The 20,327-nt window shown below is 38.6% G+C and overlaps 1 protein-coding gene across 1 annotated transcript in view; it reads right to left on the bottom strand.

Moving 5' to 3' along the window:
• Nucleotides 1-20,327, bottom strand: part of LOC306911567 (transmembrane protein 132C) — a 104,854-nt gene that overhangs the window by 40,803 nt on the left and 43,724 nt on the right. The window contains exon 3 of the mRNA XM_079487036.1: nt 5,293-5,436. Within this exon, the coding sequence (XP_079343162.1) occupies nt 5,293-5,436 (144 nt within the window). The remainder of the gene's footprint in view (nt 1-5,292; nt 5,437-20,327) is intronic.

Raw genomic sequence — 20,327 nt, forward strand, 5'->3', positions numbered from 1 at the left:
CCGATATATTCGGTCAATACCAGAACGATTAGTACTGACTTCCTTTTCTTTTCTACTCTTTCTATACTTAAAAAGTCCTTAGCTTTGCATACTGTGGTGGGCTGTATGAGACCAGTTTTTACCCAGTTTTTTGTTGTCCTGATGTTGTTCCAATTGCTTCTATTGTTTACCTCATTTGTAAGTCGCTTCGGATAAAAACGTCTGCTAAATGACTTAATGTAAATACATATCGTGTCAATCAAAAGAGGACAGGAAAAGGCTATGAATGTGTGCTCTGTGTACAGAAAATGTATATCTGGTCATCTCTAATACATTTATGCATCTGACAGACGCTTTTATCCAAAGCGACTAACATTGCATTATACAATACATTGTATCAGAGTATGTGCAATCCCCTGGGATGGAACCCATGACCTTGGCGTTGCTAGCACCATGCTCTAACCACTGAGCTACAGGAAAGCGTATAATATATATCATATATGTGTAATGCTTCAAATAGTCTCTAAAAGCTATTTCACATAAAACCACAACTGTCAGTCAGAACACATTTCTGAGCCACAAGGGATGACAAACAGCACCAAAACAACAAAGACCTGTAAATACTGTGGTGAACTGAAAGAAACTACAAAGACAAGTATTGCAGCAGCATCAGACGCACTTAATACGTGTCCAGGTTGCCCTTTATCCGCCTGAGGTTTCTGACAGCGCTGAGAGAGTTTGTTACGAACAGATAGTAACGGAACTCAATAGTGCACTGACCTATGGGGCGATGCTTCTGACAAAGAGGCAGCCACCTAAGTAATTGTGCGTGGGGGGGAGAAAAACTGCAACGGTGTCCTTGGCACATTAATGAGGTAGAGAAGCAGAGGGTAAGAGGCGAGGTCAAGGCAGGGTCAACTTTGGATGAAGCGGACCAGACAAACCGCTTTAATGAAATCAACCAGAGAAGAGGCCCGCGGCGTTGAGGTGATCTCCAGCCGCTTTGGAGCTCGCCGCGCGGACTTATTTATTCAGAAACTGTTTAGCGTGATTTGCTTTGTATGAAGAAGTGTGATTCTTTCATTAAAATACAGTTGCCGTCATGAATGGGTGTGCATGTTTGTTTTGCCGTGAACTGTTCCTCATAACGAATTCAGAGATTTCTTATCTAAACATAGGCAGACGCGAGATCCCTGACAGATGGATGTTCATGAGAGTGTGTGGAATTTAAAACCAACACCTTTGGGGAAAAGCTGTAGTTTGCATTCGAGCCAAACCTCGACTGATGTCTTTATGGTGTTCAACGTCTTCTATTGAGACGCACGAGCAATCAATTGCATAAAAAAAGCAAGGCAAATACAATCAGTTTATTTACTTTAGTCATGAAAACTTGATTAAAAGTTGTGTCGAAAACAGGCGTGATCTATCAAACATGCTTTGATGGGAACATGGCACATCAGAGGAAAAAGAAAAAAGCCGGGAAGGGAAGAGACCTGAGACTCCACCTCTCCATCGATCCGGCAGCCGCCTAAGAGAAGAAAGGACAAACTCAAAACAAAAGACAAGATGGCTCAATCTAATCCCTGCTGCGATGCCCAAATGAAAAGAATAAATAACTTGATGAAAGAGTATCGTGTTCGTTTTCAAACCAGGAATCATCCCCGGCTCTCCACGTCGCTGACAGTGTGGGGGATTATAGCCTGCCCCATTTGAGCAGAGCTCCAACCCTAGGATTAGACGCCTTGCTGCGGAGCTTCGAGCACCGCGACAAGTGGCGTTCCCACCGCTAAATCAATACCAGCACAAAACAGCGAGCAACACAGGCAGACACAGCACTCAAAGCCAAATTATAGCCTCTTTACCCATGGTAACATGAGCCATTGAACTTTAGAGCTGAAGCAAAACCAGAAACCTGCACTTGCAGCTAAGCAACAAAATTCAACAGCTGCTGGGTATCTCATTGCAACATTTTTTTCAAAAAACAAAAATAGAAATAAATTCTATTAAGTTTATTTTACGGCATAATATTGAAGTTACTTTTTTTATGCTTCTTTTCAATTTGACAAATATGCAAACGTTAATGATGATTAATGCTATATTTTGACATAATTTTTACCTAAACTAGAGAGTAAAGTAAAGTAAAGTACACTACACTACACTAAAGCAAAGCATAACTCAACACAACACAACACAAAACAACACAAAGATAGTTCAATAAACTGTGTCACTAGCAACAACAACGGATACGGATATCCATAAACCTTGAATGCACTGCAAGATGCTTTGGATACAAGAGTCTGCCAAATGCATAAATGCAAATGTAAAGTTCCCCAACACTGCTCTTCACTACCTCTTATAAAAACGTTTCGCTGAGTTTTGCTATGTCGTTCTGGTAGAGAGAAGAGCTCGTTTACTTTCGGGATGGGACAAAGTTGTGGATTCCGCATGAGGGATTCATTGGAAGCGCTTCTGCTTCTTCCAGGAGTAAGAGATCCTCTCATTTCACACACCGTTTGAGAGGATATCAACAAAAATTCCACCGCAGTCATCGTGAATGAGAGAGACAGAAGGTGTGCAGGCAGAGCGAGGAGGGGCACATTTTGAAGTAAACAGCAAGACACGGGGTGCAGTGCACCATGAAACCTAAAAGATCTGTCAGTTTTCCGCTTTGATTCCACGATGTACACATGGGAACGGCGCAATACTTATTTGTCTAGCGGAGATGTCTTGATGACTTGTGACGTTCCCTGAAGAAACTCTTCGGCTCTCGCCATAATCATCTGAGGCTTCTCATCCCTATCAACTGTCTTTATCAGTTCTCATGTAATTGCCCTGAGATGAGTCATCAGCGGCTCTGCCATTTTGTCTACAATGACACAGAAAACGTGTTGAAACGATTTACCTTCAATTATCAACTACATTACGAATTAGTAACTTTTGTAAATGGAATTAACCACAACAATAACACAACAATTTATTTAATGTAAACTTTAAAGGAATAGTTTACCCAATGTAAATTCTGTAATCATTTACGTACCCTGTTTGACTTTCTTTCTTCCACGTACAGAACACAAAAGAAGATCTTGTTAAGAATGTTGGTAACTGAACAATGGCGGTACCTACAGTAGTCACTTCAATTGTATAGACACAAGACCAATGTGTACTACCATTGTTTGGCTACCAAGATTTTTATAATATCGTCGTTTGTGTTCTGGAGAAGAAAGAATATCATACGGATTTGAAATGACGAGGGTGAGTAAATGATGACAGAATTGTCATATTTGGGTGAGCTATCCATGAATATAATCCAAAAGGCGCGGTGCCCTTTGTACCAGCTTGTCCTCACCTGTCTCTTGTTTCCGTCTTTTTCTTACTCAATATGATTTCCAATCTTCTCTTCACTTTACGATCCAAAAATGTTGTAAAAGGCCAAAAAAGATATGTACTCAAAAGGTACTGAGCTGCCTACCTAGAAAGTAATCTAAAACTCTGTGTTCTTCTGTTCAATTTGTATTTTTTTTAAATAAGGTCTCAAAAATTTTGTGTTCGGGTCGGTACACAGCCCCACCCAACCCCTGACTGCGATATATGAAATCCAAATGACTTTTCTGCATTCGCTGAGTCCATCAGCTTACACAGTGTCTACACCGGACGTGATGCATCCAGTGTGGACAAAATAAAACATTATAATGGGTTCTAATGCGATGTCGCATCAGGCCGTGTCTGGTGTAGACACGGTGTTAGTAAACTAATTTACGTGTGTTGCGCTACACACTGGGAAGCTTATACAACGACATTATTTACGGCACTGGTAACAGACAATTGCGCTTATCAACCACGGTAAGAAACCTGGAGGAACCTCTGAGCATCTATATTCTATAGAGCTCCCTTTTAAGTGACAAGAGGACATCCCATTGAGAAAAACACATGACTTGAATATATCACAAAATTAAAACAGGGCTCTTTGTAGTTTGAGATGACATTGTTATGCATGATAAATATTAAATTAACTACTGTTGAATTTATTGAACAGGGTAGAATATGTCAAGATTCATTTGTGATGTAGTAGAGAGCTCGACAAATCAAGGAGGAAGTACAATAGCTCATTACCAATCTGCCCCCTGTGGATTGAAGTGAGCACGTGTTCAAGTACATCTGTAATTTAAACATAATCATACTCTTCTGACCTTAACAGCAACCTTTAAAACCTTTGAACCTTTCTCACCTCCCAATCTAGTAATCCTCATTTACAAAACACCTCCTGTGGGATCGCAGATCATCCTGTAACTTTAGAGTTTTATTGGCAGGTTTCAGCTCCAGGGAGCGAAAGGGGATGTGGACTGTTTCTGCCGAAAAGTTTTTTTCAAGGTTTAAGCAGTTGGAAGGATTTCTGTAAGTACTTTTGATGCAGTCGTTAACTACGCCCGCCTTGCGCAGGGATCATAAAACTTTAAAAGCCCCTGTAAACTAAAAATGTAATTTTTCAGGTTGCCCGGGACGGAAATCACAATTAGGTAAAGCTTGTCACAGTAACAAGAATATCTTTTCAAAACACCCACACATTAGGTGGAATAGGAAATTCAATGAGTGAGCGTAATCAAATAACTGTTCTTTATTAGAATATGATTTATATAAAACTCCACAGGCAAGGAAAAAAATTCTCTTAATGTTCAGCTTTTTTATTCTTTTGACTGAAAATAAGTGTATAAAGGCTCTGTCAATAACGTTCGCTACCTCCCACCCTGTGACCTTTATTTGACCTGACACATTTAAAAAACACTGAAGTGTTGACAGCTTGATAAGCAGAAAGTAAAGCAGGACGATCTATAGTTAAATGACACAGATGTTTTATTTCCCCATCTCATTCTGGCGTAAAAACATCCTCTATGTTAATTGGGGTTGAAATGGGGCGTGTCTATTAGATCCAAATGCAAATCAGGGGTACAGGAAGAGGTGAGGGACCTTTAAGGGCCGAGAGCACAGCTGTCAGTCAATGGCTTTCTAATCCCTCTGAGTGGTGCAAAATCTAGTAAAGGACGCTGCCATTACCAGAGGGTCCGTGTTTAAGGCAGCATAAAAAAAGTTGAGCAGAACCGTCATTAGGTAGAGATGAGTGTAACTGTGAACTTTTGTTGCCCAAGACTTTACAAAGAGAACAAATTATGAACATCAGAAAGCAAGCAAGAAAAAAAGTGCTTGCAAAGTCTTTGCCACAAGCTACTTAAAGATCTAAAAGTGATTTTAACTCCACACTTTTTCATTGAGAGTGTTTATAGAATATATGAAACAAAAAGACTGACAACACTTACTGACCTTTTTCCAAAGTTGGCTTCCTTTCTGCGGCAGTGCAGGGTGACCACTCTGTGTCCCTCGCTCCGGACGTCCTGACTGATTGTCCACTGAATGGGATTGCTGGCTCTCGCCCCCAGAAACGCCACACCATCCTTCAATCCAACCCTGTGTCAACATCAAAAGGAACACTGTGTCATTTTATCCAGCAGCAGGACACAAAATATTACACGTGCTAGAACCTTTTGCATTACATGTATTTCAGTTTTTACTCACTTCCTGTTTAAGCCCCTCCCACCACTGATTTTGCAAGTGCAAAAATCACACAACAATGCACCAACCTAAAGAAATCAAACTGAAATGGTACAGGGTGTTTTTGTGCAGGACTCGTGTTCTTCTCAAGACTGGTCCTAATACGTGAATTCAGCCAATCAAAGACAGGATGCTGCAGACTGGCTGCGGTTCAATTCAAATTCAGAAAATAATGGAACTGATGTTATCACAAAGACTCAAACCAAATGTAATTAGAAATGGCCCTGCCGATTGCTTTTTCCATATCCTTTTCTTTCTGCTTGTCCTTCAATCCATCCATAGAATGAAACCGTGAGTGACATGTTTTCCCCAGCTAATGGCACAGGTGTGTACTAACCTGCATATAACTCATTACCCCACGCCATGTGCTATAAAAACTCTGCTGGTGGCAACAAAATTCCCCTTATCAAAGACGCTCAGGAATGCACTTAGAGGATAGTATGAATAAACAAGCTATGACTCCCTTTGGAACAGATCAAAGGCTTAAAATGAAATATTTTCTTTCTTTCTTTTTTAAAGCAGAAGTTTACATTTAGCGTTCACAATTTAGCTGCCATTATAGCATTATATGTTTGTATTAATCAATCAAGAACATTTCACGGAAGGTCTATTTTCACGAAGATAGCCCGTCTTGTTGACAGAGACAATTTGCACTAACGCCGCCCACCAATATGTGATTGGAATAGAGAAAAGTGTAAACATGACACTTGAGTAGTGTAAACATGACACATGACTCCAGTGGTGTAAATGTGTAAAGTCTGTATAGCTTAGGCACTGGAGATCGGGGTTCTAATCTACCTCTTGCTGAAAACGCTCTTTTACATTTTATAATCACATTATAGATCATAAAGGCATTTGTTTTCAATAAAATTGATTCATTTTTTATTCATAAAGTTTAGGGTAGGGTTAAGGATAGGTGTAAGGCTTTAACATCTCAATAAGTTGCCATCATTTTAATATTTTTCATAAATATAATGATTTACATTCTTTATTATTACTGCAAAATGTTTAATAACAATAAACACGACGATACATCATTACTACACAACAATACTGAGGTGCAAACACAGCGATAGATTATTACATTAAAATTGGTGTTGTTGAAACACTTCTTCATACAAAATGATTCTCACTCACAGAGATACAAACATATTAAGTTTTATTCAATCATTGGGGGACAACGACACAGACATTTCGGCTAATGCCTTCTTTAGTGTGTCTGCCTCTAACGCTTTCAACACTTACAAAGCGAAGACGACAATAAACTGAAGCAAATGTACCTTTTTTTTCTTATTTGCCAAACATGTTATTTATGATCCTATATAGAGCATTCGCTTATTCAATATTTCAAGCCATTTTATTCTGATTACTAAACTAAGCTTTTGTCAGAGCATTTGGGTTGCTTTATGTAGCTACAAACACAACTTTCTGGTTTTAAATACAGAAACACACTTTTATGCACGTATTCCGCAACTTATAGAAAACCATATACAACTATAGAACGCCTTCAATATACCAGCATGCGAAATATGTCTCATTGTAAAGAAGTTCTGCAATCAAATACTCCAGAACAACCCTGAAAAGTGGGACAAGGGATGAACCCTTTTCCTTTCTTTGGAATTTACATGGATTGTGGCTGCTTGTAGCATTACAGCCTATAGCATAAAGTTTCTTAACGCATGTTTTTGTATTTATTTGTTATATGTTGTTTGTTTGTTAGTTCACCCAAAAATGAAAATCTGTTGATCATTTACCCTCATGTCTTAACACAAAAGAAGATGTTTTGAAGAATGTTGGTGACCAAACAACACCGGACCCTATTGACCTCCATTGAATGGCCTCAAAACCACGGAGACATTTCTCAAAATAGTTTACATTTTTTGTGTTCCGCAGAAGAAAGAGTCAAATACAGATATGAGGGTGAATAAATTATGACATACATTTTTGGACGAACTTTGATGAAAATATGTAAATCAGGTTTTGCACAAATACGCTTGAGAAATTAATGCTGAATATAAAACATGCTGTGAAATTTACCTGGTATGGGATTCATTCTTAAGTTGTAGACCATGCTGAGCCATAAGATGTTAACTCTGAAAACTGGGAACATTGTCTTGTAAAAGTGATGCCATTAAATGCATCTCTATACTGAATGTGTCTTGTATAAAAGGGCATAGCCCCATCATTTAGTTCCAGGAAGCCCTTTACAGCGTCACTCTACCAACCAGACCTCAATTGTGGTTGGTAAATAAAGTGCAGTTTTTTATTTCTTTATCAAAGTGATAAAAACATTTTTCATTTGTTTCGCATCATACTCGCTTTAATTGTTTGTTTGCTAAATCAAAATAAATACCTACGACAGTCAACCCACAGACACAAAACCCTGTTTATTTGTCTCAAAATCTACAAAAAGTTAATTTGCAAGCAGCACGATACAGACGTTAAGGGTTAATTAGGGAATGGAAGATTTAAATGAGATTGGTTCGGCTAATATGATTTCTGAGAAGAGCTGCAATAAAGGCTGCAAAGCAATTTAAAGAGAGATGTTCTTCCCCCATTCCAGCACATGCCAGCTCATTAATTCTAAAACAACCCGAGTATCAATTAAAGTAATATTTACCAATGTGATAGGAGTGTCAGCGCTCGTGAAAGAGTGGCAGCGCAAGACTGACAGAGATGGATTGTAATATCAGACAGAGAAGATCTGTTGCAACCCTGACAGTCCGTCAAACCCTGTGGCAGTTTTCCAAAATAACACGAGCAAATTCCCCCGATTCTCTGACATTATGAAAGTGAGGCATGTACACGCAAGGATGATTCCAGTATTCGTCACAAATCACATGCTGTGACAGTTTGTGGAGTTCTTGTAAGGTCTCTCTCATGTACGGGCTGCATCCTGCTGTCCGCGCGGCTCATAATTGCGGCCGAATTCCCTCAGCAGATGACTACAGTGGACTACGGTACTATTGACCAAGCTGAATCAAATCGGTATTATTGAGTAAGCATACTTTAAGCTTGGTTACTAAATGTGTCTGTTATTGGAAATGGCTATGTAGGGTTTAATTTTCAATAATGTCGGTGTGAACAGAAGTATAGTCAATCCACTTTCTATCCTATCATAGCTGCTGTGTTCATACAGTAATGATCGTGATTAAAATAAATACATAATTCATTTACAATTACAAACAATTGTAAAGAACCGGTGTGAAAAGAACCATATTTGACCCTGTAAAACAGGAGTGACAATTGTATTCTGGTGGTGCCTGAACACAATCTCCATTTTAAATCTTTCTACTTTGTCACACAGTGGGAAAACAGAAGAAGTGAGAGACAATGCTAAACATGAACACAGATTCAACGCCTGCTGTCTTTTAAAAACCAGAGGCGCTTCTAGCTGCTTGCATGTGAGAGGAATCATTTATGAGATATTACACAGACACCAACTCACCGCACACACACATTCACACATACATATTTGAACCAGGCCATCACAGATAGCCTGGGGTGTCGATTATTCCACCACCCAAACAGCATTTAATTGCTATAAAAGTCCATATTAGCAAACAGTGTGTTTAGCGGTTGACAAAAGACCTGAAGTGAAAGTTAGGTGTGGAGGGAAAGACTAAATAATTCATCCATTTCAATCCGGAGAATAGCACAAAAAGCATCTCAAATGTTTCCTCTAGACATCAATAAGATTGAATGAAGAGCAAATTAAGACTTTTGCTTAACTCTTCCACTTCTTATGAGAAAGAATCCTTGTAATCTCAGGTCTTACGCATGTCAGATGTGCCGAGATATTATGTTGCAATTTACAATCCAAACACAATCCTACAGTGAAATGATACATTTCTTACCAAATACTTCCAAGACGAATCTGATCTATGCTGTCCACATTATGACAATACATTCTTACTGTGTCAAAACCGTCCTTTTCTTCAACTTTAGAAAACACAAGCAAAGCTGATCCAATTCTGGTCCAGAAGAGTTAAAACAGAAAACCACTAACAGAACATTCATGACCAAATAAAACAAAATCTTTAAGATTTCATTATAAAAAAATGAGAAGTAGACCAACAAGAAAACCTAACTGTGGTCTCTCTCCCATCAGTCAGTTTGTTGAGACCTGACATGAGTACATTAATAAGACCTGCAACAAAGATGAGTATTAAAACGAAACCTGCGTCTTCAGCCCGATGGCAGACAGGAGGTGAATGGCCTGATATAAAGGCTGACTGAATGGAAAAGAGTTCGCATTAAAGATTGATAGGCGGATTCTTGAGCACTTGGCAATACTGATGTGGGCTGGATGAAGTCCCATTGTGCCAGACCGAGTAAAATGTGCCAGGCTTTCCCCTGCAGCTAAACCCGTGACAACAGTTTCATTACAGAGGTTCCTGCCACTCAAGATGTAAGCCATTACCTGCCAGCGAGCGGGGCGTTCTTCACAAGAAAGGCCAACGCTCATTCCCAACAGGTGCGTGAGCCTTAGATCTTCCCAAGCTATGATGAGACATCCGTGCACGTCAAAGGAAGAATGATATCAGAGGAGTGAAATGTCAAGTCTTGCATTTGATAAAGACTTCGAGCGGATTTCCTACTTAACTCACGTTTTCTTTGGCCGTGTCTGCGGTCCCGGTTGATGTCAGTGCTTGCAATCCAATAACAATACAAGGAGACTGGAAATATCAATATTTGGACATGAAGGAGCTTGTTCACTGAAAGCACAAAGGCAGAGGCGAATGCTTGTATCTTTTGACAAAGACATTCGGCTCACAGGGCTCTAAAACAGTACAAGAAAACACAGATTTTCAAGTCAGCAGGGGTCGAGTTTTATTACAGCTAACAGATTTAAACTTTATTTCCTTTTGGTTATAAATATCACAGTCTTGGAAACTTTTCAAAAACCTTTTATTTAGATTTGATCATTTTAACCTTGTACTAGACCCAGACTGTCAACGTTAAAATGAGTGAATCCATCCAAAAAACCTAAATTATTGCATTTTCAAAAGCACTCTTGCATTTTTAATCATGCCCCTCAGCAGTGTCATCATTACCATCACCACCAACAACTTTGCCACTAATAATCCCATAATAATTTTTTTTAAGGAGGTGTATCTGTCACCGAGGAGACAAAAGTGCCAATGAACAGCATGACTGTAATTATGATGATGATGATAATGAATCATGATCGTAATTAATTGAATTATGAAGCATATGATGTGTCATGTGTGAGGCAATAAAAACTATTTTAAGAGTTTTTATGAACAGAATATTTTAATGCATTTTCATTAACTGTAATTTTGTGAAAATGTAAAAAATGTGTGTGCATTTAGGAAAAATAAAATATTAAGGATATAAAATACAAATAAAATAAATTATAAATTTTACGACTTATTATTATGTATTATAAGGCGCTTTTCTGGGCACTCAAAGCGCTTTACATTGAAGAGGAGAATCTACTCAACCACCATCAATGTGCAGCATCCACCTGGATGATGAATGAGATGAGAATGAAAAAAGGAAAGCGTGAGGCAGTGAAGGGAAAGAAACGGGTGAGCCATTTTAAACCTCTCAGCTATATCTGATTAAATGAAGGGTGTCAAATCAGCCCGTGGACAAAGCTGACCTTTAAGAGAGGAATTTGAACGAGACACCATTGTTCTGGCTTCACTAAGACCTAGAGCACTATGTAAAAATAAATGTGAATTTTCTTTCTATTAAAGGCTCTTTTGAAACAACATGTAAACTATTTGCATATTGTTTAAAAAAGACATCTGACTTAATCCAGTCTCATGCAAACTGGATTCATGAAACCCGTCTAAAAGTTGCATGTATAATACTGAAGGACGTTTTTCGCCTCTTGCAAAGCTTCTCCCAAAACAGCAGATACGAGACTAGAGTGCATTTTAAAATACAGGTGAAATACAGTAAAAAGACCTTTCAAGGTTGAACTAAAACAGGCGAACGGATTTCGGTTGAATTATCCTAAAAGCTTCAAAAAGATAAAAAATATTTTTCCAAACCGTAGTCTCTTTATTTCCTCTATGGCTCAGACCCATCAGGACTACAATTCTGCTCCAGACTGGGTTCAGAAGAACATTTTCCCGGCTGTGCTTGGCCTAAATGACCTCCTATGGCAAAACCGAATTACAGAATAAAGAAATTGTGCTCCGTGCAAGGCCAGTCTATTTGAAAAGAAATGAACGATATCTGGCATTTGCCCGAGCGAAACCCAGGAAGTTGGAGCCAATCAGAGCTGTGATAAGTGGACTCGGAGAGATCCGTGGATAAGGGAGCTAATTTAATTAATGAGTCTGGTTCCCCTCTTTTCATTATTACCCTCGTTAAACGTATTGGGCCATGACAACATGGCAAATGGGAAACGAGATTAACGCTGTCAGATTCAGCCTTCGCCATACTAAGCTAATCTCTACACGGCCTTTGAGGGTTTCCTTGTATTACACAGTGAATACACACATCGCTTTCTCATCCTCCCTCTTTCTTTCTCTTTTTCTGTCTGGGATGGAATAATAGGTCTGTGATTAGCTGGGGTCCCTGGTGGGATGGAGGAGAGGCTAATATCCGGACCTGGAGCTTTCCTCCGACACCTCTATGAAGCTCTGATAGAGACTTGAGTTGGGATATCTACACTTACTATGCACAGACGAATCCCGAAACGCACTGAGTAATTCTAATGGAGGCTGATTGACATCGTAGCTCTATAAGAGGGTCCAAATCAACATGACAGCCTTTCAGGACAGACCCAATGTGCAATGTGAGCCTTTGTGTTAATTCATGAGAATACAAGGAGGGTTACCTTTTGAGTAATTACAAGAGGCTCTTAATTATCGGGTTTAATCGTAACAAGAGCATGACGCTTTTGAATAATCGTGTCGAGTGAGCGTTTCCCCAATTGTGTTCACGAAATTCAACACTTATCAGAGATCAACCCCTGCTATTGTTATCCGCAAGAGATAACATTCAACCTCATCTCAAATCTGTCTCGGTGGCCAGACCAGCGGCTTCAGAGCGCAGATTCCCATCCTTCATTAAACCGATCACACCGATATGGATCTCGACATTTCACTTTTTCCAAGCGTCCTCTGGTCATCATTCACTGGAAAAGAGGAGGTGTCTACAGAACAGAGTTTGATGGAACGGGTCCCTGTTGTGACTGCTATTAGGAACTTCCCTGAGAGAGACGAGCTGTCACCTGCCTCACCAACCGCATCTGTGTTTACCATCAGACTAACTCACCCCCGCCATGCCTGGGGAGCCAAGCTAATGGAGCCCATTAATGAGCCTGATGCAGCAAAGCACGCAGCTTCTTCTAATCAATGAGAAGGAAAGTGCACTAGCACTTCTCAGATTTGTCAAACAGACAGGGAGGAGGAGAGGGTCTTGAGAACGCCACTGAAGACAGATGGTAGAGGGAGAGCCTCAGAAGAAGATGTCCCACTTCAGAATGGGCTGAAGATAAAGGCGAAGGTTTGCGAGATGGGATATGCAAGTTTTTGTTTCTGAAGCCCACTCCTGAAAGTTGACTAATCAACTTTGAATACACAGTGTCTTGAATATACTTAAATATTAAGCAAATGAGTAGCAATAGCAAATAATATTTGATAGGTGTGACATGACCTAAAGCCTATAGGTTGTGTTTCTGTGGCTCAGTAGGTATTACATTATGATTCCAGCACAAATGGGGGGATCACACATACTGATTAAAAGTGTGCCTGGCATTGAAAACCTAGCTAAAGAATCTTTTTGGGATCTTTTTAGATTCTTTTTCTACATAAAATCACCATGTAAAGAACATTCTGTGAAAATAGAATCTTGATATTTTTATTATTAGCCGGGTTTCCATCCAAAGTTGTGAATTTAGCTATTGCAGAAATTTGGAATATCGCATAAACATTTGGGATTAAGAACCGTTTCCTTCCAACTAGCAACTGTCACTTCCTAAGAAACTGGAACTAACTATCATATAATAATAATTTTCATATAATTACTTGTGCAAGCAGACGAAACACAATAAAGGCAGTTCTTTTGTAGATGCCTGGTGTTTGGGTCACGCACGTCTCCATCAAGCTAAAAGTAACACTAACTGACCTCTGGTCATTCTTTAAATATCTCAAGGGTAACGAAACATCTCGGAGAGACCTGATGATCTCATTCTGTGCAAAAGCCACGTGCAACATTCAAGGCCAACTAGTTGGAGCTTTCTTCCACACTAATTGCGTACATCAAACAGAATAATAGAATGTTCACTTTAACCTGATATGAATTATTTCACAGCCACATCTAATTTCCTATTTAAGTGCTTATGTATTATTCCTCAGAATCACTGCTGTGCGACTGTCCGACAACTCAGACTGCAAACGGAACGCGGTTGATGCTGCAAGGACACGGGCGAAACTTTGAACCTCACGTTGATTAAAATCTTCTCTGACAATGACAGTTCAAGTGTGTTCAGACTCAGACAGCCTGCTCTGATCATAACCTCACTCGCACAGCCCTTATGGAGCCGAATCCGATTAACATAACTATATATAAAACTGTGCAAAATCTCGGTGCGGTCTTGGCATACCAGCTGTACTCGTGGTTCGCAGCCATTAATGAGATACTATAAAATACCCTGTAAATCCAGCATCTTGTGTAAAGCTGGCTACTTGGGAGTGTGCGAGATACGTCTTTAAGGGGATTGTGCGCTCTCTTGCTTATCAGAAATGAGATGGGTCAATTATATGAGCTGTCTTTATATGTCTGGTACGATCTGTTCAAAGCTTGAGCAGATCTTTATTTTAATTTGGCTTCAAAGAAATGCCTTCCACTAGAAATTACAATTCTGTTGATTATATACTTGTCCTTATGGTCTTCTAATGTTCTTTGTGGGACACAAAAGTAGACATTATTAAAGAATTTTATGAATATAGTGGTGAAGTCATAGCCACATAACCAAAGCTGCATCTTTCTGTAACTTGCCTCTATATCGCCATCTCTGTTCAAAAGATAAAATTGCAGCTTTTAGCTTAAAAAAGTATAAACAAAACCCTCACATGTTGATTAGAATCTTAAAATGTAGGAAAAGAAATGCAGTTTGGAGAATCCTATAATTATTTTTACAAAAAATCTGGAGATGAACGCAGGCAGAAAAAAAGACAGCACACCCAACAAGAACAACATGAGGGTAATAAAATAATGACATTATTTTCTTTTTTTTTTTAAACGATTTCCTTAAATATGCATAAGAACATTTCAACATTGAATCTACCCTCGATCTTTTGTAGGACAGAAACTTCGGTTTTGATTTTGAACACTGAAGAGGAGGAATAATAAAATATGATGGGGCATGTGAAAGAGGAGTTAACATTTTATTAAGCTATTCTCTGCGTAAAAAGTCCAGCATGACCTTTGACAGTATCTGCAGCGATAAACAGAGCGATGAGTTCACGACAGAAGGGAAAAAAAACGCCCTAAAATCCTGGATCCTTCAAATGAGATGATGCTGCGTTCTTTCCACGAGGCTTTAAACAGACTGCCACTAACTCCACAGAGAATGGAGAGGCCAGGTAGCACGGTCTTTGTAGCCGACTCATTACCTTCATTTTGTCTTTACAGTTCATTCGAAAAATAGCCAACGGTTTTACAGAGAGCGGTCTAAGAGATGAGTTTCGATTAACCTTTCAATACGAAAGTAATCTCAGGTACCTATTCAGCTGTTCAATTGCAATTTTTCTGTCTGTAAAATAATCAACAGCTGAAAAGGGAGGAGAAGAACTCCAAGTACACAAAACCGTGCATGCTGGTAAAGACATGCCTGGGCTGAATTTAGATCAGAGAACACAGAGGCACGTAGACAAGTACAAAAATATCAGTTCTCTGTCAAAATGTACTGGTAAAATAGACAGTGTTTATTGTGGGAGGCATGAGGTAGACTGTGGACCTGGTTTAAATTGTATTACTATAGATGAGATGCATGTAGTTGTTGGTTTGTTTCAAAATTAAATAAGTTGTCAACATAGTCAGTATTTTAACACGTTATGCTGCCTACACTGTAGCAAATATGCATGCTTTTTGATAAATGTTAAAGTAGCTTGGAGTGCTCCCATATGCAATCCCATGACGCATTTGATGTAAACATTTTCATTGAAATTATTTTATATTTTAATATATACAAATGAATACTGCATTGTGTAAAGTAATGATACAAATGTTTGCCTTTAGTGGTCACCTTAACAAAACATTGGCAGATGTATAAATATCATGTAAATGAAGAGTTTGGTTCCAAAATGAGATAACTCAATATCAATCCCCCTGCAGTTGGTTTGTTTTGACTTAAGCCATAATAACAAAAACTACAGCTAACTAACACAATAAAACAAAATAAAAACATGATAACATAAAAAACTTGATTTTTAGAACCAAACTCTTCAAATATACATGACCATTACATGAACCTACAAATAAAAACAATTAAACGTATTAAACACCACAAGGTAACAACACATTTATATCTAACTTTGTTTAGTCAGATTTGTATGTGCTGTGAACGGGCTGTACAGAAATAAAAAGAATCAATGGAATTTGCAATTTGAATGAAGTACTATATGCTATCTATCATGTAGTCTTCCATCTGCACGCACAGTCACATATGAGATTTCCTATCAGTTAAAATGCTGAAATAGAAGGAAGGTGTCTATGTAGGAAGTAGACAGCAGGGCAGCTCACCACTGTAAAAGTTGGAACCTAGCCAGTCTCATTCAACCTACTATCACAAAAACATACCCCCGAGAGCATATACACAATGTAGGCGTTTGACACTTCAAAACAACCTCTAAGTCTTGTATTGACCCATCTCAAGTTCTGCTGTAAGATCCCGGCTGTAGATCTGACACCTGGGCGAATGAGGGATTAAAAAAAAAGTATAGCTCCAGGCAATCACGAACGCTGCTGTTTTTCTATAGAAATTGTAGCTCAAGTCATAACCAGAGCCTTGTGTTGTAGTCTGGCCGTCTTATTCACGGTGCATTAGAGAAGCCAATTCTAGAATTATCGCAGGCGCAAATGCGGACGTTGTCTGAATGATGGTTTCTAAAGAGGTCATACATGTCGTCATGACAACGTCTATTCAGCACAGGACATTATGGCAACAGATGTGGACGGGAATCTTTTGCTGGCACAGACGTCTGCATGAAAGTTGCAATTAAGACTGACAAAACAAAGATTTGCATGAGATACAATATAACCATAAGGGCAACACTGCAACAGTAGCCAGAAAACAGAGAGAACAAAGGGCAGAGTAGCATCTGCTCAAGTAAATATGAAATCCTGCTAATAGCAAAATGACACGGGATGCATGGAATGGTAATAATATTCAAGTCACTGAAGCCATTGGTGCTCATTGGATAACATTATTATCCAAAATATAAGGACACGGGTTTGATAAAGGAGACACACATACTAATAAAATGCATAGCGTTTATGGACTGATGCATTTGGATACAAGCATCTGCCAAATGCATAAGTGTTTTTTCACTTCATTAAAATTTAATTCTCTATATAAACAAAATAAATGTTTACATTCAAAAATAGCATACACAGCTTAAATGTTCTCCATGTCTGTTATATGTTAATAAAAGGGTTCATAAGACAAATAACTCAAGATCATAAAAAGAAGTTAATACTAAAGAAAAAGAGCATTCCACATGCTGTAAGAATTTAAGAGAAAATAAAATAACAACAGATGAACCTATAGGGAAATGCGTAAATTGCAAAGGTAATATAAAAATAAGCCAACCTGCCCTTTGTCCTTTTATCTCGCCATCTGAAGAATGAAATGACAGCAAGTGGAAACAGTGCTACATTTTTCAAGGTCATTTTAATATTCTGTAATTAAAACGGACCCGTGAAACAAAGAGCATAAGAGGCCGGGCAGAATAACTTGGTGACAGAAGAAAAAAATAAACAAGGATAAAAACGTACAAAGATAATAGAAACAATGCTAAATAAATCCTTTCATGCCATAAATCATTAAACCAGTGCATAATGTCGATGCCAAAATAGTATTTTTTATGATGCAATAATTCAGATTCTGTGCAATTTACTGTACACATTTAGGGCCAATCTGAAGACGAGAGGAAATATAAGCACATGGCAGCACAGGAACTGCAGTCAGTGCTCATTCAGTCAGGACTTTTTCAAATATTAAGTTCTGTACTGTATGTGGTCATTAGAATCTTAACGCATATGTAACTCTAAATAATGGAAAGGTTCATGATGCCTGAATCTGGGCTAGAGGAATTTAGCATAAGCCCCCAATTAAGTCCTGATAGCAGTTACATTGTGACGCAGGCGACGCTGGGGGAAATTGCGTAGGAACAGGATAAACAGTAATAAAAAAAATTAAATGCACATTAGTTGGTCTAGTTTGTAGGACAAGCGAGCTAAAATGTTTTTCTTGCCAGGGGGAAAGCAAACATACAGTTTTTCATGCACTTACAGGAGTTGTGGGACGAATGCCCAGTAAATCATTTCAGAAATGAGGTCACGGCCAGGCAGCTAGCGGTCTGAGTTCGACTCTAATCAGCGCCACTTCATGCTAATCCTTCATAGCCCTGTGGAGAAGCACGGCTGGCCCTGCCACCTTCGCTGCTCAGCTAACGTAAGTCTTGTCTGACCTGGGTTTGATGCCAAGCTGCTCAAAATTACAAATCATATACGAGTATCTAGGTTAAGGTGGATCATCCCATAAAGATCCAATATTTAAATTGGTTTGGAAGTGTTGACGGGGATAATCGCCAATGCGGCTGCTGGAGAGATTACGGAGGTGAGAATGGAATGGCCAAGTGGACCTTAGATGATATAAAAGGGGACCATTTTTGTCACAGTTTAGGGCCTTTCAATAAATCAGTGCAGTCCAATAGAGCACTCGTTTTTATTAAGGCTATAACTGTTTGAAACTTGTTCCACGATGCAACTTCATGACAGAAGATTAAATGTAATGTAGTGCTGAGGGCTTTAGCATCCTGAGTACAAACAAAAATGCTAGCACAACATTTTAAGAGATTATAACAAATTCCTTCAACTTGTTCTGTGATCGCTTATGCAAAATATATTTGGGGGGAAAGACGCTGTTTTAACCTTGAGCTCTGACAGTACTTCACAGAGAGGAGAAATAAAAAATTGAGAAGCCGAAATGAATTTATAGAACATAAATGCTAAAAAGATGCAAATGACAAATCATCAGACACAGATATGCAAATGACGTTGATCTAAAGTCATTACCACAAGAATTAGTCTCAGCAATCATCAAAATATTTCAATAAGAATGGATACAACTCATTGACTATTCATTATGTTCTCTAATTAGATCATAAATTGTAAAGATATATGCGCACAAGCATTTGACAGACACAAAACAGCAAAATTCCTTGAGAGAGTATTAAAGGGCAAGTTCACCCAAAAATGAAAATTCTGTCATCATTTACTCACCTTAGAGTTGTTCCAAATCTGTATTAATTTATTTGTTCTGATGAACACAGAGAAAGATATTTGGAAGAATGGCTATAAACAAACAGAGCTTCAATCCCATAGTAGGGAAAAAAACAATGGACTCAAAAGTGCCCAGAATGGTTCCTACATTGTCCTACAGCTGTCCTACATTCTTCAAAATATCATCTTTTGTGTTCAACATAACAAAAAAATGTGTTTGAAATTTTTTTTGGAAACAAATCTTGTTTATTAGCCCTAGCAACATGTTCCATATTTTGCTCAATGCTAATCTGTATATATATATATATATATATATTACAAGAATTACGAGTGTTAGGGGAAAGAACATCCAAAGTAAATATGCGATAACCCCAGAAACCCGAATCACACTACAAAACAATGTGTTAACAATGTGTGAAAAAGCGTGCCTTTGCGAGAAAACGCAGTGATAACAACTCTAATGCGGTAGGAAACAAAGAACAATAATGTGCAAAAGTGTTTTTAGACAATCTAATTGAAGGGTTTGCTTACGATTGCTCTGTGCTTTGACAGAATTCGTCTAAAGCCTACACGCTCCATCATTGCATTCAATTCTTAGTTAAAAAGCTGAGATCTTTCTAAATGTATCTCCTCGTCTCCATGTTGGGTCATTTTCTACATACTCCAAAATGGAACAGTTCCAAAACATTTTAGCAGACCTCATACAGTAACAGATGCCTTCTAAACGTAATTGAATTGCCTGGAGTGTATTTATTTTTTCTCATCTTTTCCGTGTGTGCCTAAATTACAAGTTTAATTTCCTTTTGCTGATGGCTTGCATTTTCTCCTCTATCTCAGCATAACTGTGAAGCTTACTAAAACCCAAAGCTCACTCTGTCTTTTAAGCATAATTTGCTAATAATGTTTCTCAGGCTGTATAATATAAACATCATTTGTACTTTGTGAAAAACAGAGGTTTTTGCGTAAGTGTTCCTAAATGCTACAGGGGCATAATGTCCTTCCCCGGGCCCGATAAAACAAACATCGCCAGTTGTGCCTCCTGTATTCGGCAGCGGGGAATGTTTTTTTTCAATCCCTGGACACATATATTTGTTATATTCTGTTTTATTATTTGTTAATGGCTCAGGGGTGCTGGGACTAAATCAATTTGAGCTGATCTTTAAAAGCCAGCGCATCAGTGAGCACATTAGCCTGATTTGCACTTCATTATGTGCACTGATGGGCAGTGCTGAACAATCAGATCAGCAGGTGCA

Source organism: Barbatula barbatula (assembly GCF_947034865.1).
Source record: "Barbatula barbatula genome assembly, chromosome: 22".
NCBI classification, from domain to species: Eukaryota; Metazoa; Chordata; class Actinopteri; order Cypriniformes; family Nemacheilidae; genus Barbatula; species Barbatula barbatula.